General features: G+C 48.8%; 2 protein-coding genes across 2 annotated transcripts; one reads left to right on the top strand and one right to left on the bottom strand.

Moving 5' to 3' along the window:
- Positions 1-513: 513 nt before the first annotated feature.
- Positions 514-6,502, bottom strand: LOC112628057 (putative uncharacterized protein encoded by LINC00269; the record flags this gene model as incomplete). The annotated part of the gene is made up of 3 exons (XM_025390836.1): positions 514-540; positions 1,722-1,805; positions 6,428-6,502. Coding segments are annotated over 3 exons (186 nt in total), but the record flags the coding sequence as incomplete, so codon positions are not given.
- A 10,448-nt stretch (positions 6,503-16,950) lies between these two features.
- RHOV (ras homolog family member V) lies at positions 16,951-19,048 on the top strand. Its single transcript, XM_025390525.1, has 3 exons — positions 16,951-17,308; positions 17,497-17,555; positions 17,745-19,048. Exons 1-3 carry the CDS (start codon positions 17,101-17,103, stop codon positions 18,186-18,188), a joined length of 711 nt encoding a protein of 236 aa, XP_025246310.1. The 5' UTR covers positions 16,951-17,100; the 3' UTR covers positions 18,189-19,048.
- The last annotated feature ends 4,791 nt before the right edge of the window (positions 19,049-23,839 follow it).

The raw sequence follows: 23,839 nt of genomic DNA, 5'->3' as shown, positions 1-23,839 counted from the left end.
ATAGCATAATGCCCAACATGGAGCATGTGCTTAATAAACTCTAAATGTGACTTTCATCTGACAGTCTCTCTCAAGTCCTGCTCCTCCCTGAAGCCTCTCTGGATCCCTCAGAACTTTTTTTAGAGATCTTGCTCTGTCACCCAGGCTGGAGTGCAGTGGTGTGATCATAGCTCATCTAAGCACCTGGGCTCAAGCCATTCTCCTGTCTCAGCCTTCCCAGTAGCTGGGATGACATGTGAGAGCCACTGTGCCCAGCTGGCTTTCCTTATCCTGGCCACTTGGGGGCCCCTAATGATGCAGTGTGGACATTTTACTTTGATAGAAACTGCAGGAAATAACCCAGGGATTTCTGAGCATGAAGATACAGAGGTGTCTTAGGGAACTCGTAGCTAGAGACATATGCACCAGCCTCTAGTCCTCAGAGTCATTGTGGCGGTTGCCATGAGACAGGTAACAGCTGACTGCTAGGCCAGTGAGAGAGAGGATCTGTGTAAGAAAGCAGTTGAATTTGACCTAAGACTTGAAGAGCATGTAGTACCTCTAAGGGCAAAAAGAGAAGGTATCATGCAGTCCTCAAGAAAACCAAGAGCAGGGCTGAGCATGGTAGCTGACACCTGTAATTCCAGCACTTTAGGAGGCTGAGGTGGGAGGATCACTTGAGTCCAGGAGTTTGAGACCAGCCTGGCCAACATGGCAAAACCCTGTCTCTATTAGAAATACAAAAATTAGCCAGGTGTGGTGGTGCATGCTTGTGGTCCCAGCTACTCAGGAGGCTAAGGCAGGAGAATCGCTTGAACCTGGGAAGCAGAGGTTTCAGTGAACCAAGGTTGTGCCACTACACTCCAGCCTGGGCGACAGAGTGAGACTCTGCCTCAAAAAACGAAAGAAAGAAAGAGTGAGAAAGAGAAAGAAAAAAAGGAAAAAGAAGAAAAGGAAAAAGGAAAGAAAAACAGCAATGACCTGCAAACAGTGTGATTTTGGGGTAAAACACTGGAGTGCTAGGGAGTGGAGGGAATGAGGCAGGCTGTGGCCAGGTTGCAAATGTATTCAATGGGCCATGGGAAGGTTTTGGTTGGAGTTGAGAGAGTATCTGATGTGGGTTCTGGAAAAATGGGTGGTAGCTTAGGTGGAGTTCCCCTCAGAGCAGATGAGACACGAGCAGAGGCAAAGGAGAAGCAGTGAGGACCCAAAGAGGAGAAAGAGCATAGGCTGGGGAGAACTTTCTGAGGAAGGGCCCCCAGGACTTAGTGTCAAGTTAGATTTGAGAGGTGACAGAAGAGTGCAGGATGACTCCTGGGGAAACCTGGCAGATGGTGGCAGTGACGTAATGGTGGGGAGAAGGATTCGGGTGAAGAGGGGTGGAGGTCACTTGATTGAGCTCAGCCTGGACAGCCGCACATGAGACACCTGCAGGGCACTTCCTGGAGGAGCCCAGACCATGGGCAAACTCTTCCAGGACAGTCACTCACTCACTCACTCATAAACAGTTGTTAAACAGTTGCACGAAGGAGCTCCCTAATGTCTCAGTTTCTATATTTGTAAGGTGAGTATTGTGAGTATAATAGCATATTATGCAAATCACCCAAAGCTGTGCCTCAATACAAAATGCTCTATACAAGTTAACTACCAGTAGTAATTGTTGACTTAGTTAAGACCAAGATTAAAAGGAATGGTTTAATTGACTTAATTAAAAATAAATTTTCTGGCTGGGTGCAGTGGCTCACACCTGTAATCCCAGCAGTTTGGGAGGCTGAGGCAGGAGGATCGCTTGAGTCAAGGAGTTCAAGACCAGCCTGGGCAACATAGTGAGAACTTGTCTCTATTAAAAAAAAAAAAAATTCAATTTGAAACAATTTAAAATTTACAGAAAAATTGAGAAGATAGTTCAGAGAGTTCCTGTATACCTCATGTGCAATCTCCTTTATTATGAACATCTTACATTAGTATGGTGCCATCATTAAAATTAATGAACTAATATTGGCATATTATTATTAACTGACGTTCATATTCTATTCAAATTTCCTTAGTGTTTTTTTTTGTTTGTTTTTTGTTTTTTTCTTTTTTTTAGACAGGATCTCACTCTGTAGCCCAGGCTGTAGTGCACTGGCTCAGTCATGGCTCACTGCAGCCTTTTTTCTTTTTTCTTTTTTTGTTTTTGTTTTTTTGAGACAGAGTCTTGCTGTGTCGCACAGTCTAGAGTGCAGTAGTTTGATGTGGCTCACTGCAACTTCCGCCTCCCGGGTTCAGGTGATTCTCCTGCCTCAGCCTCCCGAGTAGCTGGGATTACAGACATGCGCCACCATGCCAGACTAATTTTTGTATTTTTAGTAGAGATGGGGTTTCACCATGTTGGCCAGGCTGGTCTTGAGCTCCTGACCTCAGGTGATCCACTCGCCCCGGCCTCCCAAAGTGTGGGGATTACGGGTGTGAGCTGTGAGCCACCAGGCCCGGCCTGACAGCCTTGACCTCCTGGGCTCAAGGGATCCTCTTGCCTCAGCCCCCCAAGTAGCGTGGACTACAGGTGCACACCACCATACCCAGCTAATTTTTGTATTTTTTTTTTTTTGTAGAGAGAGAGTTTTCCCATGTTGCCCAGGCTGGTCTTGAACTTCTGAGCTCAAGCTACCTGCCTGCTTTGGGCTCCCAAAGTGCTGGGATTACAGGTATGAACCAACATGCCTGGCCCTTAGTTTGAATGCCCTTTTTCTGGAACAAGATCTCATCCAGCATTCCACACTGCATTCTAATCATACTATATGAAGGATGCATATCAGCTTGACTTATCACTATTGATCTTACTCTTGATTACCTGGCTGAAGGAGTGTTCTTCAGGATTCTCAAATGTAGTTTTTTCACCCTTTTTCTGTTTATTTATGTCAGTATAGAATTATGGACATTTTTTTCTTTTTTTTCCTTTTTTTTTTGGAAACCGAGTCTCACTCTGTTGGCCAGGCTGGAGTGCAGTGGTGCAATCTTGGCTCACCGCAACCTCCACCTCCCGGGTTCAAGCAATTCTCATGTCTCAGCCTCCCGAATAGCTGGGACTACAGGCACGTGCCACCACGCCCGACTAAGTTTTGTATTTTAGTAGAGACAGGGTTTTACCCAACCAAGCTGGTCTCGAATTCCTGACCTCAGGTGATCCACCCTCCTCGGCCTCCCAAAGTGCTGGGATTACAGGCATGAGCCACTGCCCCAGGTCTATTTTAATTTTTTTATTTTTAACTTCTAGAACCCACCAATACTACTTTCTATTATTGCTCAGATTATTCCTGTTTTGGCCACTGGAGGCTCTTTCTTTTTTCTTTTCTTTTTTTTTTTTTTTTTTGAGACAGAGTCTGTCTCTGTCACCAGGCTGGAGTGCAGTGGCGCAATCTCGGCTCACTGCAACCTCCACCTCCCTGGTTCAAGCGATTCTCCTGCCTGAGCCTCCTGAATAGCTGGGACTACAGGTGCGTGCCACCACGCCCAGCTAATTTTTGTATTTTTAGTAGAGACAGGTTTCACCATGTTGGCCAGGATGGTCTCCATCTTCCGACCTCAGGATCCTCCCGCCTTGGCCTCTCAAGGTGCTGGGATTATGGGCATCAGCCATTGCACCCTGCTGGAAGCTCTTTCATTGATGCTTATGTCCCTTTGAAGTACAGCAGTTCCCCCTTATCTGTAGTTTTGCTTTCCAGGCTTTCAGTTGCCTGCAGTCAATGGCAGTCTGAAAATAGGTGTGGATAATACAATAATATATTTTGAGAGCGAGAGACCACATTCACATAACATTTATTTATTTATTTATTTATTTATTTTTGAGATGGAGTCTTGCTCTGTTGCCCAGGCTAGAGTGCTATGCCATGTTCTCAGCTCACTGCAACCTCCACCTCCCGGGTTCAAGCAATTCTCCTGCCTCAGCCTCCCGAGTAGCTGGGACTACAGGCACTCACCACCATGCCTGGCTAATTTTAGTACTTTTAGTAGAGACGGGGTCTCACCATGTTGGCCAGGCTGGTCTCCAACTCGTGACCTCAGGTGATCTGGCCGCCTGAGCCTCTCAAAGTGCTGGGATTACAGGTGTGACCCACCACACCCGGCCTCATAACTTTTATTTTTATTTTTATTTTATTTTTATTTTTTATTTTTTGGGACGGAATTTCACTCTTGTTGCCCAGGCTGGAGTGCAATGGCACAATCTCTGCTCACCACAACCTCTGCCTCCCGGGTTCAAGTGATTCTTCTGCCTCAGCCTCCAGAGTAACTGGGATTACAGGCATGCGCCACCCTGCCCAGCTAATTTTGTATTTTTAGTAGAGACGGGGTTTCTCCATGTTGGTCAGGCTGGTCTCAAACTCCCAACCTCGGGTGATCTGCCTGCCTCGGCCTCCCAAAGTGCTGGGATTACAGGCGTAAGCCAACTCATCCAGCCTACATAAATTTTATTACAGTCTGTTGTTATAATTGTCCTATATTATTATTGTTGTTAACCTCACAGTGGACCTAATTTATAAATTAAACTTTATCACAGGTTATGTACAGGGAAAAACAGTTGTCATGTCTCCTTGAACTGCTCTTGACTGGCAGTGTTTAAGTTTTTCAGATGTTCCTTGTTTTGATTACCTTGATAATTTTGAGTTCTAGGCAAGTATTTTGTTGAATGCTCTCTGTTGGAATTCATCTAATTTTTTTTTTCATGTTTAGACTAGGGCTATTTATGGCTTTGGGGAGATAAAGAACCGTTATCAATACCTCTCTGTTATATCGAGGATACACACTATCAACATGACTTATCACCATTGGTATTGATCACCTGACCAAGATAGTGCTTGTCAGGAATCTCCACTACAGAGTTACTCTTTTCCCTCCTCTCCATGCTGTACTGTTTGGAAGGAAGTCACTACACACCCTACACTTAAGGGTGGGAGTTTTTGCTTCCTTGAGGGTGAAGTATCTGCATAAATCCTTTGGAATTCTGGCATTCTGGCCAGGCATGGTGGTGCACACCTGTAGTCCCAGCTACTCAGGAGGCTGAGCCTGAAGAATCGCTAAGCAGACGTTGCAGTAAGCTGAGATTGTGCCACTGCACTCCAGCCTGTGTGACAGAGTGAGCCTGCTGTCTCAAAAAAAAAAAAAAAAAAAAAAAGACTAAGAAAGAAAACCTAGCAGTCCTTTGCCCCATCCCCTGTTAAATTCCATCTGTTTTCATTGCTCAGAGCCCCAGTCATGCTGATCTAAGGATGTTTCCAAAATGCACCACACCCATTTGGATATTAGAGTATCTGGTGTTGAGGATTTGCTCCCTCTAGAATGGCTTCCCTGATACTCCTCCCTTTGCCAGGATTAGGCCCCTGCCTTCTCTAATTCTCACCAGACAGGGACAAGTGTCTCTAGCACACCACTTCCTAGCACAGGGCCTGGCACAATTGTTGGCTTTCGCTAAAATATGCTGAAGGAAAGAAGACTCTTGACCTGTTCAGAACAGCTCTCCACTCCCTTCTTTCTTCTCCCTCCTGTCTGGCTCCCTTCCGCATGTGTCTAAACCTACCTGAATAGTCCCAGTTCTCAAAAAGTATCCCCTCCCCGCCACTGTCATCCCTTCTCTCACTGAGGGAACTTCTAGCCAAGCTGCCCTCTTTCATCCCCCGCTGCCCTCAGGGCTGCAGGCCCAGTGGCCTCCCTTGTCTAGGTTGGAAATGAGAGCATCCTTAAGCCAGGGGTCCTCAAACAGGGGTTCACACATCCTTAGGGGAATGCACGGGTGTCCCAAGGGACACAGGGTAGAAATTATTTTAAGTGAATCAGTTTCCAGATCCTCAACTGCGTTGGGTTCTTTCCTAAAGGTGACCAGCAGGTCTAGGTACCTGATAACAAATGGCAGGTCCCCTTGCATTTCTACTTCCCTGCCCCTGCTTTAGGAGAAGCTCACCACACACCACTCCACCACAGGCTCATACCTGGAACCCTAAGGCTTTGGGAGGCTGAGGCAAGAGGATCACTTAAGACCAGGAGTGGCCGGGCATGGTGGCTCACACCTGTAATCCCAGCACTTTGGGAGGCCAAGGCAGGTAGATCACCTGAGGTCAGGAGTTTGAGACCAGCCTGGCCAACATGGTGAAACCCCGTCTTTACTAAAAGTACAAAAATTAGTTGGGGTTGGTAGTGGGCACCTGTATTCCCAGCTATTCAGGAGGCTGAGGCAGGAGAATCGCTTGAAGCCGGGAGGCAGAGGTTGCAGTGAGCAGAGATTGCACCATTGCACTCCAGCCTGGGCAACAAGAGCGAGACTCTGTCTCAAAACAAACAAATAAACAAAGAAAGAAAGAAACCAGGAGTTCCAGACCAGCCTGGGCAACATAGTAAGACCCCATCTCTACAAAAAAAAAAAAAAAAAAAGAACCAGGCGTGGTGGCACACGCCTGGTCTCAGCTACTCGGGAGGCTGAGGTGGGAGGATGGCTTGAGCCCAGGAGGTCAAGGCTACAGTGAGCTGAGATCATGCCACTGCACTCCAGCCTGGGTGACAGGGCAAAACCCCATCTCAAAGAAAAAAAAAAAAGATGAAATGTTTGAGTTGTCAGTTTATAAGCTGCTTTAGGGAGCATGGGAATTGGGGGTCAATGCTTTGTGGCAGCACCACATCTGCCAGGAGCCCCACCCTCACTCCACTGGTTTTTGCTCTCACCACTAGCATTCTCCATGCTGTTTCTCCGGTGGCCTCCTTGGCCAAGCTCTTAAGGCCCCTCTTGTTTTCAGATATGAAACCCAACTCAGCCAACGCCATTGAACAAGTCCCGTACCCCTTCTGAGCTACGCTTTTCTCTTCTCAGCTGTAAATTGTGAAGGGGGAACTTAACCATCTCTTACATTCTGTGATTCTCTAAAAGCCAAACCCGGATCGGTGCAGTGGCTCACTCCTGTAATCTCAGCACTTGGGGAGGCCGAGGTGGGTGGATTACCTGAGGTCAGGAGTTCAAGACCAGCCTGACCAACATGGTGAAACCCTGTCTCTACTAACAATACAAAAATTAGCCGGGCATGGTGGTGCACACCTGTAATCCCGGCTACTCAGGGGGTGGAGGTTGCAGTGAGCCAAGATTATGCTATTACACCCCAGCCTGGGCAACAAGAGCGAAACTCTGTCTTAAAAAAAAAAAGCCAAACCCTTGTTGTGGTCCATTTAGAGATCTTTGTGGTCAGTGCTCAGGAAGTAATGGTTTTCAGAGCACTGCCTCAGACCTGGGTGCTATGCTTCTTACCTATCCTTTAGTCTAGAAGACATTTCAAAAGATGTTGAAGCTACGGATCCTCATCTGATTAATGTGAAATCTAATAGCCACTTCTCATCCTGCTTCCAGCCCTGACAACCTTTTAGATCGTAAGGCCTGACACACTGTAAGTACTTGGGAAGTGCCTGCTGAATGAATGCATGACTTGGCATGTTAATGTGCGTCACATGCACACACTATATCACACGTGTATTTATGAGTTAAACTTAACTATATATTCATCCACATGACCTCTTGCAGAGACTGTTTTAAACTCAAAAAAGTAACTGAAATGGAATCTTGCTATATTTCCCAGGCTAGTCTAGAACTCCTGGGTTCAAGCAATCCTCCTGCCTCGGCCTCCCAAAGTGTTGGAATTATAGGCATGAGCCACTGTGCCCAGCCTGTTTTCAAGCTTTTAAAAAATGATGAGATTTAGTATTAAAAGCAACAGCAGGCCTAAGAATAATAATAATAATAATAATAACAATAATAATAAAAAGCAACAGCAGGCCAGGCATGGTGACTCACACCTGTAATTCCAACAGTTTGGGAGGCCAAGGCGGGAGGATCACGAGGTCAGAAGTTCGAGACCAGCCTGACCAACATGGTGAAACCCCCATCTCTACTAAAAATACAAAAATTAGCCAGGCATGGTGGTGTGCGTCTTTACTACCAGCTACTCAAGAGGCCGAGGCAGGAGAATTGCTTGAACACAGAACATGGAGGTTGCAGTGAGCCGAGATTGTACCACTGCACTGCAGCCTGGGTGACGGAGTGAGATTCAGTCTCAAAAAAACAAATAAAATAAAATAAACAGCAACAATACAACAACAACAAAATCCAAAATTTTTTTAATTAATTTTTTTTTTTTTGAGATCTGCCCACCTCAGCCTCCCAAAGTGCTGGGATTATAGGCATGAGCCACTGTACCTGGCGCCAAAACATTAAAAACCAACAATACCAAGTGTTGTGATGTTGTGGGGAAATGGAGGTGTCATAAAATGCTGGTGGCAACAGAAAATGGTACAGCTACTAACAGCCACTTAACATGCATATTTATCTCATGACCCAGCAATTCAACACCTGAGTATTTACCCAAGAGAAATGAAAATAATATGTCCACACAAAGATTTGTACATGAATGTTCATAGCAGCATTATTCGTAGTAGCTGCAACTGGAAACAAGTCAAATGTCGATCAAGAGAATAAACAGGCTGGGTGCGGTGGTGGCTCACACCCATCATCCAAGCACTTTGGGAGGCTGAGGTGGGAGGATCACCTGAGTTCAGGAGTTTGAGACCAGCCTGGCCAACATGGTGAAACCCCCTCTCTACTAAAAATACAAAAATTAACCAGGAGTGGTGGCGTGCACCTGTAATCCCCGCTACATGGGAGGCTGAGGCAGGAGAATCAATTGAACTTGGGAGGCAGAGGTTGCAGTGAGCTGAGATTGCACCATTGGACTCCAGCCTGGGTGACAGAGCCAGACTCTGTCTCAAAAATAAAAATAAAAATAAGAAAAAATAAGGAAGTTAGTAGGGGAATTTTTTTTTTTTTAATTTTTTATTTTTTTGAGACGGAGTCTCGCTCGCTCTGTCGCCCAGGCTGGAGTGCAGTGGTCGGATCTCAGCTCACTGCAAGCTCCGCCTCCCAGGTTTACACCATTCTCCTGCCTCAGCCTCCCGTGTAGCTGGGACTACAGGCGCCCGCCACCTTGCCCAGCTAGTTTTTTGTATTTTTTAGTAGAGACGGGGTTTCACCGTGTTAGCCAGGATGGTCTCGATCTCCTGACCTCGTGATCCGCCCGTCTCGGCCTCCCAAAGTGCTGGGATTACAGGCTTGAGCCACCGCACCCGGCCGGGAATTTTTTTAGATGAACGTTTTAGGTGGCAACTCTTGCAGGCATTTCAAAAAGCTGGGGCTTGGGTGCAAGGTCTGAGCGGAAAGAGAGGTTGGAGGGGGACAGTAGCAGTAGGATCAGCTGGATGGAGAGGTGGAGAGAAATGAAGGGAGAAGCGGAGGCCAAGGCTGGGTGTGAGGGAGCAGGGAAGACAGGACAGAAGCCCAGGAGCCAGCCTGAGCCCAAGGGTGGTCTAGAGGGTGTGGGGACTGAGGAAATGGACTTGGAGGGTTGACCAGCAGCACCATGGGGCAAACTCAGCGCAGTTGGGTAAATTTGCCACAAACTCCCTCCGAGGACAAAAGCACATGGAAATAGAGAAAAATATGTGGTGCTGGGTGTCGTGGCTCACCCCTATAATCTCAGAACTTTGGGAGGCTGAGGCAGGAGGATTGCTTGAGCCCAGGAGTTTGAGAACAACCTGGGAAACATAGGGTGACCCAGCCTCTACAAAAAATTAAAAAGTTAGACAGGTGTGGTAGCATGCACCTGTGGTGCCACATACTGAGGAGGCTGAGGCAGGAGGATGGCTTGAGCTTGGGAGGTTGAGGGTACAGTGAGCCCTGATCACAGAACTGTACTCCAGCCTGGGTGACACGGCAAGACCCTGTCTCAACAAAGAAAATAAATAAAATACATAAAATAAAGAAAAAGGCAGAGAAAAACCTATGGTGGTCCAATTTCCACTGAAAGTTCAGAAAGTGGGTAGTCAAGTTATTATATTATTATTATTGTATCATATCAGTATAAGATAATTATTATATTGTTATATATAATATATAATTATTATGATCAGTATGTTGGTAAGCAAGTGTTAAATATAAAATTCTTTTTCTTGAATTCTGTTTTTATTTCAAAGTTTTCTGACCCGCCCATCTCAGTCTCTGAGCTCATCTTAGGCAGCAGGCCTGATTTTGGGGGTCTTGGACTGGAGTATGCAGAAGAAACAGAAAAACACCGTGAGGGGCATTCGCTCACAAACAACCTCTCTCCGGATGGAGCTCTTGGAAGAACTTTCCCCCACCTCTGGTGTTCTTTTGTTTTTGTTTTTAATTTTTTTGAGATGGAGTCTTGCTCTGTCTCCCAGGCTGGAGTGCAGTGGCACGATCTCAGCTCACTGTAACCTCTGCCTCCCAGGTTCATGGGATTCTCCTACATCAGCTGCCTGAGTAGCTGGGATTACAGGTGCATGCCACCATGCCCAGCTAATTTTTGTGTTTTTAGTAGAGACGGGGTTTCGCCATGTTGGCCAGGCTGGTCTCGAACTCCTGACTTCAAGTGATCTGCCTGCCTCGGCCTCCAAAGTGCTGGGGATTACAGGTGTGAGCCACCGCACCTGTCCTTGGTGTTCTTTTGTTAATCCCTTATTTGGCAGCAGAATAATTGGTGGTGGGGTGGGGGGGTTGGTTTCTTTTTCTTTTTTTTTTTTTTTGAAATAGAGTCTTGCTCTGTTGCCCAGGCTGGAGTGTAGTGGCATGATCTCGGCTCACTGCAAGCTCCACGTCCTGGGTTCACGCCATTCTCCTGCCTCAGCCTCCTGAGTAGCTGGGACTACAGGCGCATGCCACCATGCCCGGCTAATTTTTTGTATTTTTAGTAGAGATGGGGTTTCACCATGTTAGCCAGGCTGGTCTTGATCTCCTGACCTCGTGATCCACCCGCCTGGGCTTCCCAAAGTGCTGGGATTACAGGTGTGAGACACTGCTCCCGGCCTAGGAGTTGATTTCTTTTGGTTTATTCTTGTCCAGGTTTTTCTGTAGGCATCCCAATGTTTTCAGGAAACTTAAGATATGGGATTAACAAAAATACACTGGCCAGGCGCAGTGGCTCATGCCTGTAATCCCAGCACTTTGGGAGGCTGAGGCTGGTGGATCACCTGAGATCAGGAGTTCGAGACCAGCCTGGTCAACATGGTGAAACCTCATCTCTACTAAAAGTACAAAAAGTAGCTGGGCGTGGTGATCCATGCCTGTAATCCTAGGTACTTGGGAGGCTGAGGCAGGAGAATCGCTTGAACCAGGAGGCAGAGGTTGTAGTGAGCCAAGATCTTGCCATTGTGCTCTGGCCTGGCCAACAGAGCTAGACTCTATCTTAAAAAAAAACAAAAAACAAAAAACTTGACCATGCCTGAGGGTGGACCTGTGGCTTGCTTGTTCACTCTGGAACAGACTGCCACTTACTAGTTTCTTTCATCTTAAGGCAGGTCCCCTGTACTCACTGATAAAATGAGAATAGCCACACACACACACACACACACACACACACACAGCCACACCTTCTCAGACACACCCCCTCCCAAGCCGTGTCACTTAGTTCTTATGAGATAGGGCAGACTGCAGCACTTTACAAGTCTAAAGCCACATACAGCTGTGATGGACATTTTGGAGGCAAGATATTACTGCTATGATTCAATGTCAGGGCTATGGTTGAGTTTTTTAGTTTTGGGTTTTTTTTTAAATCAACTACTTCTTTTTTGCCTTTTTTTTGTGGGGGGTGGATAGGGGGTGCAGAATCTCACTCTGTCACACAGGCTGAAGTGCAGAGGCTCACTGCAGCCTCAACCTCACAGGCTCAGGTGATCCTCCCACTTCAGCCTCCTGAGTAGCTGGGACTACAGGTGCATGCCACCACGCTCCATTTTTTTTTTTTTTTTTTTTTTTTTTTTGAGACTGGGTTTTGCCATGTTGTCCAGGCTGGTCTTGAAATCCTGGATTCAAGCATCCTCCTGCCTTGACCTCCCAAAGTGCTGAGATTGAAGGAATGAGCCACCAGGCCCGGCATGTCTCATTTATTTATGTATTTAATTATTTATTTATATTGGTATAGACTTGCATATTTCCTGCCCCAGTCCTAGAATCTGCTATTTCTCCATGGAGAATGTCAGGGCCAAGTTTTAATCCTAGCAAATGTGTGTCTAGCTGGAAGTTGGGGCAGAAGATCTGGCAGGCGGCAGCCTACCCTTAGGAGGGGAGTTTCCCAGCAGTAGCAGCCAGAATTGCAAACTTCCCCAGCAAGTCCTTCTCTGAGAAACAGGTGACTCATCAGCTCCCTAAGTTGTCTCCTCCCTCCCCCTGTTGCTGACAAAACTGTCCCTAAACCAGCTTAGACAGAGGGACCTAGGTTGGAAAGTGTCCCCACCCAAGCGGCCAGAAAATAATGACCTGTCTCAGTCCACGTCAGGGCTTTTACCTGTGCCCAAGCAGACACCTCCCCCAATTTATACCCCTCCTGCCTGTAGAAAGGATGAAACAGGATTACCCTCAATTTATAGCTATAATTAAACTATTATTAAAACCCAGGTAAAAGGACAAGAGTACTGCAAAGAAGAGCGTGTGTGTGTGTGTGTGTGTGTGTGTGTGTGTGTGTATGTGTGTGTGTAGTAATTCTGTCCCAGACACCTGGGCTGGGGCAGCTTCCCTGGGATCCCTGAATCACAGACTGCTAGCACCAGAAGGGCTTTCAGAGATAAACATGTTTCACCTGTCATTTTATAGCACTGAGACAGATGAAGTGATTTTGTAGCCATCACACAGCTAGTGAGCTGAAGAACTGGGAACACTGGGACAGGTCTCCTGATGTCCAGGTCTTTTAAAATGAGACTCCTTTTCCAGGAGAGCAAATACAACAGCTTTTGGGCTTTCTAGAGGAATACAAAGGCAGGACAACAGGTAAGGCCTCTTTCACTTGCTAGATGAATAAACTTATGTGAATGTGTCTGATAAGTTTTTGAGACTTGGGGCTACAATTAGGAATTATTAGCATCCCCAGACATCCAGAGGTATGGCATGTAGGATGAAGACACTGGCATGTAGAAGTGGTTACTGGAGCTCCTATAATTTCCCCATCCCCATAGTCAAGATTTTAATGATTAAGTCAACTTTCTAGCTGTTGTCCTCTCCTTTGGGCTCAAAAAGAGAAAACAAGAAATCTCAGCACTTTGGAAGGCGAGGAAGGCAGATCACTTGAGCTCAGGAGTTCAAGACCAGCCCGGCCAACATGGTGAAACCCTGTCTCTACCAAAAATATAAAAATTAGCCAGATGTGGTGGCATGCACCTGTAGTCCCAGCTACTTGGGAGGCTGAGGCAGGAGAATCGCTTGAACCTGGGAGGTGAAGGTTACAGTGAGCTGAGGTTGAATCTGTTAATCTGGGCCACAGAGCAAGACCCTGGCAACAAGAAAAGAATGGAATGGAATGGAATGGAATGGAATGGAAAGGAAAGGAAAGGAAAGGAAAAGAAAGGAAAGGAAAAGAAAGGAAAGGAAAGGAAAAGAAAAATCAGGGAACCTGTGACTTTTTCTAAGAGATGTAAAGATTTGGTTTGGATTTATGGCTTATTTTTATTTATTTTTATTTTTTGAGACTGAGTCTCACTCTATCACCCAGTCTGGAGTGCGGTGGTACGATCTCAGCTCATTGCCACCTCTACCTCCCAGGTTCAAGCGATTCTTGTGCCTCAGCCTCCCAAGTAGCTGGGATTACAGGCGCCCACCACCACACCCGGCTAATTTTTGCATTTTTAGTAGAGATGGAGTTTCACCATGTTGGCCAGGCTGATCTTGAACTTCTCATCTCAAGTGATCCACCCACCTCAGCCTCCCAAAGTGCTGGGATTACAGGTGTGAGCCACCGTCCCCAGACGGATTTATGGCTTTTACACTACCAGCTCTTGGGGAAACAGAATTATCTCTTTTCATATTCACTGCCCCTCCCCCTCCCAACACTCTCCTTTCCCAAAACTCATGAATGGCTGACTCTCTGAAGGTGACGGTGTTTTCTGTGGTCTTTGCATAGGCTGAGATGAAAGGGTCAGAGATCAGATAAAGGATTCTGGGCCTGGTGTCCCTTGGCCTGGTTGCAATAAGAGACAAAATTAGCATCAGGCTACACTTCATTTGCTCTCCAGGTGACCTTCCTAGGGCTACCTGGGAGATATTGTCTCAGTCTGCAAACTCCTTCTAGGGCAAGGGCAGTGGGTGGCCCAGAACAGCATCTGCAGATAGGTAATTATTATGTGCTTTTGATGATGAAGATAATATTAGGTATCTGAGGATTTATAAAATATTCAAATGAGAAATTGTCCTTGAATATCCTCCCCAGGTAGCTTCTCAGCACCCTGAGTTCCTTTAGCTGAGGGGAGTGAAAGTGTTCAAAGCTTGCCTTCAGGCTGAGTCTAGAGAAAGCTCTCCTCTGAAAAGGAGTACAGTACATTCCTGCCTGCTGTATTCACACTTGAGTTTCTCTGCCTCTCTCATGATCTGTATACAGCTGACCCTTGAACAACATGGGTTTGAACTGTACAGGTCCATTTATAGGCAGAATTTTTTCAATAAAAGTTACACTGAGGGCTGGATGTGGTAGGTCATGCCTTTAATCCCAGCACTTTGGGAGGGTGAGGACTGAGGATCGCTTGAAGCCAGGCGTTCAAGACCAGCCTGGGCAAAAAAGCAAGACTGTCTCTACAAAAAAATAATGTAAAAAAATTTAGCCGGGGCCGGGCGCAGTGGCTCACGCCTGTAATCCCAGCACTTTGGGAGGCCGAGACGGGCGGATCACGAGGTCGGGAGATCAAGACCATCCTGGCTAACACGGTGAAACCCCGTCTCTACTAAAAAATACAAAAAACTAGCCGGGCGAGGTGGCAGGTGCCTGTAGTCCCAGCTACTCGGGAGGCTGAGGCAGGAGAATGGCACGAACCCGGGAGGCAGAGCTTGCAGTGAGCTGAGATCCGGCCACTGCACTCCAGCCTGGGCGACAGAGCGAGACTCCGACTCAAAAAAAAAAAAAAAAAAATTTAGCCGGACCTGGTGGTGCATGCCTGTAATCCCAGCCACTTGGAAGGCTGGGGCGGGATTGCTTGAGGCCAGGAGTTCGGACGCTGCAGTGAGCTGTGCTCGCGTCATTGCACTCCAGCCTGTGCAACAGATCAAGACCACATCTCTAAAAATAAATAAAAGTTACACCAAGTGTGCCTGCCTTTACTGCCTCCCCTTCCACCTTCTCCACCTCTGCCACCCCTGAGGCAGCAAGACCAACCCCTTTTCCTCCTCCTCAGCCTACCCAACTGAAGACCACAAGGGTGCAGACCTTTATGATGATTTTAACTTTCTGATACAGGTCAGAAGAAAAAAGTTTAAAAATATGATAATCCTCCTGGGCGTGGTGGCTCATACCTGTAATCCTAGCACTTTGGGAGTCCGAGGTGGGTGGATCACCTGAGGTCAAGAGTTCAAAACCAGCCTGGCCAGCATGGTGAACCCTTGTCTCTACTAAAAATACAAAAATTAGCTGGGATTACAGGTGTGAGCCATGTCGCCTGGCCTTTTTTTTTTTTTTTTTTTTTTTTGATACAGCATCTTGCTGTGTCGCCCAGGCTGGAGTGCAGTGGCACGATCTCGGCTCACTACAAGCTCCGCCTCCCAGGTTCACGCCATTCTCCTGCCTCAGCCTCCCGATTAGCTGGGACTACAGGCATCCGCCACCATGCCTGGATAATTTTTTGTAATTTTAGTAGAGACGGGGTTTCACCGTGTTAGCCAGGATGGTCTGGATCTCCCGACCTCGTGATCTGCCCACCTTGGCATCCCAAAATGTTGGGATTACAGGCGTGAGCCACTGCGCCCAGTCTATTTTTTATTTATTTATTTATTTATTTATTTATTTATTTATTTATTTGAGACAAAGTCTGCCTCTGTTGCCCAGGCTGGAGTGCAATGGCGTGATCTCAGTTCACTGCAACCTCCGCTTCCCAGGTTCAAGCCATCCTCCCACCTCAGCCTCCTGAGCAGCTGGGATTACAGATGCACACCACCATGCTTGGCTACTTTTTGTTTTTTGGGTTTTTTGTTTTTGTTTTTTATGACAGAGTCTCACTCGGTCACCCAGGCTGGAGTGGAGTGGCCCAATCTTGGCTCACTGCAACCTCCACCTCCCAGGTTCAAGTGATTCTCCTGCTTCAGTCTCCTGAGTAGCTGGGATTAAAGGTATCTGCCACCACACCTGGCTAATGTTTTGTATTTTTAATAGAGACAGGGTTTCACCATGTTGGCCAGGCTGGCCTCAAACTCCTGACTTCAGGTGATCCACCCACCTCGGCCTCCCAAAGTGCTGGGATTACAGGCGTCAGCCATGGAGTCTGGCAACAGCAGGCTATTAATAGTTAAATTTTGGGGGAGTCAAAAGTTATATAGGGATTTTCGACTGACTGCACAGGGTTTCTCGCCAATAATTCCCACTTGTTCGGGGGTCAACAGGTTTTTTGTTTGTTTGTTTGTTTTTAGAATCTGTCACACAAGCTGAAGCGTAATGGCATTATGATAGCTCACTGTGACCTTGAACTCCTGGACTCAAGTGATCCTCCTGGCTCAGCCTCCCAGAACGCTGGGATTACAGGCATAAGCCACTGCTCCTAGCCTCTATATTAAAAAAAAAAATTATTTCATTAATAAAATTATCCCAACTTTTTAATACTCATGCAAACATATGTATAGAGTTTTTTTGTTGTAAGTTGAACAAGGTTCAATTTGCACATTTGTTTAACCTGAACATACTCTATTACATGTTCTGCAACTTGCTTCTTCCTCCTAACAATAAATCATGGATGTCTGTCTCTTCTTGGTATTCTCATTTGACGATTCTTTGTCCTTGTACCTACGTGATTCTTGGGGCTTCAGCATTCTGCCTGCCTTTCCTCCTCCCGGGGTTTTCCTCCTCCTCGCCGGGCCTCTTAGGTCGCCGGCCGCGGGAGGTCTTCGCCGGTGGGTGGGGTCCAGGGCCGCCTGAGACATGTAGATGAGGTGGGCGGGGCCCTACACAAACCCGCTGGTAGCGCTGGGCCGACGCGCCCAGCCTGGACCCACTCAGTCAGAGGCAGCCAGCGGGACCTGCTTCACCCAGCGCAGCGAAGCCGAGTCCCGGGCTGGCCCCTCTGCTGCCCCCAGAGCGGGCCATGCCGCCGCGGGAGCTGAGCGAGGCCGAGCCGCCCCCACTCCGGACCCCGACCCCTCCCCCGCGGCGGCGTAGCGCGCCCCAAGAGCTGGGCATCAAGTGCGTGCTGGTGGGCGACGGTGCCGTGGGCAAGAGCAGCCTCATCGTCAGCTACACCTGCAATGGGTACCCCGCGCGCTACCGGCCCACTGCGCTGGACACCTTCTCCGGTACGTACGTTCAATCGCCCAGGCGGCCGCGTGGCTGCGGCGGGGCTGTGCACACGGGAGCTGGGGCGGGCGTCGCGGCGGGAGGCGCAGAGGACCCCAGGGAGGAGACTGGAGCAGGCCCCGAGGTGGCGCTGGTGTGGCCCGGGACGCCCTTCCTAACTCAGGCTCTCCCCGCCCCGCCCCTGCAGTGCAAGTCCTGGTGGATGGAGCCCCGGTGCGCATTGAGCTCTGGGACACAGCCGGACAGGTGAGAAGCTGGGCGCGGCTTCTACTGATCTGCGGGGAGGTGGGCTGGAGGCTGGGAGGACCCCACATGGAGCAAGAATGGAGAAAGCCTTGGGCTCTTGGAATCTCAGGTTTCCAGCCCCGGGTGAGAAATGGATTCCCTGTAGCGGGGTGGGGGCTAATCCTTACCAACCTGGCCTTCTCACCCCAGGAGGATTTTGACCGACTTCGTTCCCTTTGCTACCCGGATACCGATGTCTTCCTGGCGTGCTTCAGCGTGGTGCAGCCCAGCTCCTTTCAAAACATCACAGAGAAATGGCTGCCCGAGATCCGCACGCACAACCCCCAGGCGCCTGTTCTGCTGGTGGGCACCCAGGCCGACCTGAGGGACGATGTCAACGTACTGATTCAGCTGGACCAGGGGGGCCGGGAGGGCCCCGTGCCCCAACCCCAGGCTCAGGGTCTGGCCGAGAAGATCCGAGCCTGCTGCTACCTGGAGTGCTCAGCCTTGACGCAGAAGAACCTGAAGGAAGTATTTGACTCGGCCATTCTCAGTGCCATAGAGCACAAAGCCCGGCTGGAGAAGAAACTGAATGCCAAAGGTGTGCGCACCCTCTCCCGCTGCCGCTGGAAGAAGTTCTTCTGCTTCGTTTGAGCAGCTATGGCTGCATAGTAAGTGGTAGGCAGGAGGCCAGAGACTTCTGAGACCCGGGGCACCCGGGCCTTTGCGGGAGCTACTGGCAGGGCCTGGCCACCTCATGGGATTCAGTTCCCTTCCGAACACTCGGGGGACATGGGCCTCTAACTGCCCACTCTGATATGCCTGGGTGAGCCTAGGAGGGAAGGCTCTGATTTGGATTTCTCCAGTCAAAGCTCACAGAAAAAAACCTGGCACTTTGATTTTCATGGGATGGTCCTAACAGGGTCAGTCACCTCCGAGTAGTTTGGGATCCAGTTCCCAGTTTCTTGTCCTGGGCCCTCAGGTCAGCCTGGCTGAATTAGGACCCTTCTTTGGCACAGGGGTGAGAAAGAGCTTGGGGAACACCTGGCATTGTGAAGGGCTGGAAGGGGTTCAACCCTGATTTGGAGAGAAGTTTGGGATGGAGTGGGCGAGAGACTGAGAGAGAGAGAGCAGGAAAAAGAGGCCTTGGAGCCTGGAACTGATGGTGGATAAGGGCTGGGCCTGGAAGGAAGATGACAAGGAGTAGGAGAGAGGGAAGTGGAATGGATGAGGAGCAGGCTGACACCTGGGCGGCCCTCAACCCCCAAGGCCAGGGAGGGCGGGGCTGGCCCCTGGGAAGAACTGGGTCTCTGGGCTCCCTAGGCACTGCCCAAACTGGCTGGGCCAGGAGTGGGGCAGGAAGTGAGAGTCAAGGCCAAGCAAAAAGGAGGGGGAGGAGCTGCAAATTAGAGCCTGAAGGAGGACGGGGTTGGGGATCATCCCTTTCCTCAAGGTCACACAGCCTAGAAGCTAGAGCAGTGCAGAGTCTGCAAATAAAACCTGAAGTCTGTGAAGCTGTGCGTTGTCTCTGTCATTTCCTGGAGCCCACTGCTCCCTCATAACCCTCCTCAAGGCCCAACTGCCTGGCTAGAGACAGACTGGGGACCAAAAGACTAAAGCTAGATTGAAGGGTGGGGGCTGGACTGGCGGTGGGGGCAGTGCGATGGGAACTGGACTGTGGGGGTAGGTGTGGGGCTCCCGGCTTGGGGCTCAGCTGGTTCCCAGGAGAGCTAGCGTGGGAAGCGGCCTGGAAACGGGTTTCCCCAGGTGTCAGCGCCAGAGCTGGTTTCCCATGACCTCACCTGGTGGGTGGAGCCCCTCCCCTCCACCCCTCCTTTCTAGAGCACCATGCTCAGCGCTGGGGCTCAAGGTCAGTCCCCAGCCTTCTAACTTTTCTGCTCTGTTCCTTCTGGCAGTTCACAGGGCCCAGGGGCTCAGGTTAGGGGACCATCCCCCCGACCTCCATTCACAGCCTGAACATAAGCCTAAACCTCAATCACTGGCCAAAGCTCTTAGACTTGGGTTGGACCCAGTCTTCAGCCTTGGCACCTAAGGACCTAGCGAAGGTCAGAGTGCTGCTTGTGAACAATTTAAATAGAGGTTTGGCCCCAAAAATCCTGTGCAAGAGTGGGTTCATTGGGAGAGGACTTGGAGAGGAGCAGGGATCCAGAGAACATTCCCTCATATTGGAGCTTGAAGGGACTTTGAAGGACACCCAGGGGGAAAATGAAACAAAACAAAAACTTACTTTACCACAAGGAGACTGAGAGCCAGACAGAAAAGGTAGTAGCTTAAATGATATGTATCACCCAGTGACTGTAAGAGCACTTTGCAAACTCTAGAGTTGGGTACAGGATTATGTGTTACTCTGGGAGAGGAATTTGTTTCTTTCTTTTTTTTTTCTTTTGAGGCGGAGCCTCGCTCTGTCACCCAGGCTGGAGTGCAGTGGTGCGATCTGGGCTCAGTGTAACCTCTGTCTCTCGGGTTCAAGCGAGTCTCCTCCCTCAGCCTCCTGAGTAGCTAGGATTACAGGCGCGCATCACCACGCCTGGCTCATTTTTGTATTTTTAGTAGAGACGAGGTTTCATCATGTTGGTCAGGCTGGTCTCGAACTCCTGACCTCATGATCTGCCTGCCTTGGCCTTCCAAAGTGCTGGGATTACAGGCGTGGGCCACTGGGCCCAGCTGGGAGAGGAATTTCTAAGGCACACCTGCTAGGCAGCTCCTGGGTCAGGTGAGCACTCATGCCCTGGCCCAGCCCACCTCTGGGCCCAGCTCTCTCCTCAGAAAGCTACAGCTGTGTGTGTATGTGTGTGTGTGCGCATGTGTGTGTCTGTCTGTCTGTCTCTGTGTGTGCCTGTGTGTGTGAAAGAGCATGGCTGAGGGACAGAAATCCTAGCCAAGTGAAACTTCAGATAATCCCCAAGTTTAGTTTTAGCCAAGACCGTCCACTTCCTGCCCCACCAGGGCCTGTCCCCAGAGCTCTGCCACCTGGAGCTCCTTCTGTTCCCTTTACCCCTCAGGTGGAGGTGCTGAGGGTCTCACACCCCAGCAGCATGGCCTGTTGTTACCTCAACCCAGCCTGACACACTTCCCTCTGGGGCAGAAAGCTGAGTTCAAGTTCAGACTCTGACACCAACCATGACCTTAGGCAAATCATTTCCCTTCTCTATGCCTCAGTCTTCATTTGAAAAATGAAGGACTCAGGACTCAGACTGGGTTTCAGTTTCTTAAACTTGTTCTGAGGGGCCTTGGAGGTGCCTGGGAGTGGGGATCATCCCCTGCAAGGGGGTTATCCTTGTACCCGCCCCTACCTCCAACTTCTTCCCTAATTCTCTCTTGTGGTACCAGTATATCCATGTCACCCAGATTGAAACCTTGGTCACCATGCCTCCTTTCTTGCTGGGTCTCCAAGCCTGGTCAGGACTTCTGTCACCCACACCCCAAGGTCCCTGTCACTGCAGCTCCCCAGTCCAATCTGTCCTGTGCTGCTGTGTTCACTCTGGCACCCCCCAACTCAAGACTCAAGACTGTTACTGGCTCTCACTGTTGATGATGAACTTTGAGCCTCTCATTTCAGCATTCAAGGCCCTCTCAAATCTGACAGCACCCTGGACCAGGACAGCTCGCTCCGGTGATCCCCAGCTGTCCCCGACTTCCTGACTCCCAGTCTTGGCTTGTGCCAGATCCCCTAGTTTGGAAAGTGCCCCCTGCCACCTCCCAGATGCCCCGTTTCTCCTCATGACAACCAGCTTTCAATACTTCCCTCCTCCAGAAAGGACACTTACCTGTATCAGTGTGTTCACTGCTCCCTTGGCACACTGAGGACACTGGGCATTCTGTCACTGACTCAGCCTGCATCTTCCCCGCTAAATGAAGCGAGAGAGAGAGAGAGAGAGAGAGAGAGAGAGAGAGAGTGAGCGCCACATGTAAGTCCCTTTTGCTCCCACAAAGTCTGGGGCTCAGGCAATGTTTACTGCTGACCCCGAAATGCTTAGGAATAAAAAGCCAGCCAGTGAGCCCTGGAGAGACTGGGAGGATTAAGTTCACCTCCAGATTTGGAGCCTGAAGACTGAGGTCTAAGGTCAACGGCTTGCTGGAAAGGACCTCTAAGGCTCTGGCCCCAAGCCTGTGCAGGTCAAGAGGGATTCACCTCTGCTTCCGAATCCACTGGTTCTCTTTGGTTCCGTCTGTTCCTCTAGATATGGTAGCTACTTTTCTGGGGTAGATTTTTTGTTTTTATCTCTCTGTTTCCTTGGTCTCTTTTCCCTTTTCTCTGCTATTTTAAATCTGTATTTAAAAGAATATTTACCATATGAATTGGATAAAATTCTATGTTTCTTACATATACATTCTTACATATGTCCTTATCAATGTAAATTGCCTTTAATGTCTGTATAACCCTTAGTTGATTTTTTCAATTTTTTCTTTCTTTTATATTGAGATGGAGTCTCGCTCTGTGGCCCAGGCTGGTGTACAGTAGTGCTATCTTGGCTCACTGCAAGCTCCACCTGCTGGGTTCACACCATTCTCCTGCCTCAGCCTCCAGAGTAGCTGGGACTACAGGCGCCCGTCACCATGCCTGGCTAATTTTTTGTATTTTTACTAGAGACGGGGTTTCACCGTGTTAGCCAGGATAGTCTCGATCCCCTAATCTTGTTATCCGCCCGCCTGGGCCTCCCGAAGTGCTGGGATTACAGGCGTGAGCCACTGCACCCAGCCCTCTTTTTTTTTTTTTTTTTTTTTGGAGATGGAGTCCCACTCTGTCACCCAGGCTGTAGTACAGTGGCACAGTCTTGGCTCACTGCAGCCTCCGCCTCCTGGGTTCAAGTGATTCTCGTGCCTCAGCCTCCCAAGTACCTCAGATTACAGGCATCCACCACCACATCCAGCTAATTTTTCTTTCTTTTTTTTTGAGACAGTGTCTCACTCTGTTGCCCAGGCTGGAGTGCAGTGGCGTGATCTTGGCTCACTGCAACCTCCACCTCCCAGGTTCAAGCAAGTCTCCTACCTCAGCCTCCCAAGTAGCTGGGATTAGAGGTGCGCACCACCATGCCCAGCTCATTTTTGTATTTTTAGTGGAGATGAAGTTTCACCATGTTGGCCAGGCTGGTCTCTAACTCCTGACCTCAAGTGATCCGCCATCTTTGGCTTCCCAAAGTGCTCGGATTACAGGCATGAGCAATGATGCCCAGCCATTTTCCACTTTTTTGAGGCAGGGTCTTGTACTGTCACCCAGGCTGGAGTGCAGTGGTGTGATCATGGCTCACTGCAGCCTTGAACTTCTAGGCTCAAGCAATGCTTCTGTCTCAGTCTCCCAAGTAGCTAGAACTATAGACGTGCACTACCATTAGGTACACACCTAATTCAAAGTTGTTGTTTTTTTGTAGGGATGGGGTGTAGTTATGTTGTTCAGATTAGTCTCAAATTCCTGAGCTCAAGTGATCCTTCTGCCTTGGCCTCCCAAATTGCTGGGATTACAGGTGTGAGCCACCTCACCTGGCTAGATTTTTTAAAAAATAATGTCTTTTTTTCCATAATAAATATTTATAACAATTAGAAAATCCAAAGATTTAGAAGATTAAAAAATCTTAAAAAGTATTCTAGGCCGGGTGCGGTGGCTCATGCCTGTAATCCCAGCACTTTGGGAGGCCGAGGTGGGCGGATCACGAGGTCAGGAGAGCAAGACCAGCCTGACCAACATGGTGAAACCCTGTCTTTACTAAAAATACAAAACTTTGCTGGGTGTGGTGGCACGTGCCTGTTATCCCAGCTACTTGGGAGACTGAGGCAGGAGAATCGCTTGAACCCAGGAGGCAGAGGTTGCAGTGAGCCGAGATTGCGCAACTGCACTCCTGCCTGGCAACAGAGCGAGACTCTGTCTCAAAGCAAAAAAAACGTATTCTAAGGTCTTAATTCCCAAAGACAATCAATAATAATATTTGGGTGTAATTCCTTCCAATCTTTTCTTCTATGCATCTTTTTTTTTTTTTTTTTTTTTTAGACGGAGTATTGCTCTGTCACCCAGGCTGGTGTGCAATGGCGCGATCTCATCTCACTGCAACCTCTGCCTCCCTAGTTCAAGTGATTCTCCTGCCTCAACCTCTTGAGTAGCTGGGATTACAGGCTTGCACCACCATGTCCAGTTAATTTTTGTATTTTTAGCAGAGACAGGGTTTCACCATATTGGGCATACTGGTCTCGAACGCCTGACCTCAGGTGATCCACCCGTCTCGGCCTCCCAAAGTGCTGGGATTACAGGTGTGGGCCACCACTCTTGGCCCTACGCATATTTCTTTACACAC

This window comes from Theropithecus gelada, chromosome 7a (assembly GCF_003255815.1).
Source record: "Theropithecus gelada isolate Dixy chromosome 7a, Tgel_1.0, whole genome shotgun sequence".
NCBI classification, from domain to species: Eukaryota; Metazoa; Chordata; class Mammalia; order Primates; family Cercopithecidae; genus Theropithecus; species Theropithecus gelada.
Note: the sequence above shows the minus strand (reverse complement) of the source record. Positions and strands in the feature narration are given on the sequence as shown.

What these genes read in the sequence shown, in the direction of transcription:
- RHOV (XM_025390525.1), top strand. Translation starts at nt 17,101, where the DNA reads ATGCCGCCGCGGGAGCTGAGCGAGGCCGAGCCGCCCCCACTCCGGACC. An exon ending in TGCGCTGGACACCTTCTCCG is followed by an intron (nt 17,309 to 17,496) that starts GTACGTACGTTC and finishes CCGCCCCTGCAG; the next exon opens with TGCAAGTCCTGGTGGATGGA. An exon ending in TCTGGGACACAGCCGGACAG is followed by an intron (nt 17,556 to 17,744) that starts GTGAGAAGCTGG and finishes TTCTCACCCCAG; the next exon opens with GAGGATTTTGACCGACTTCG.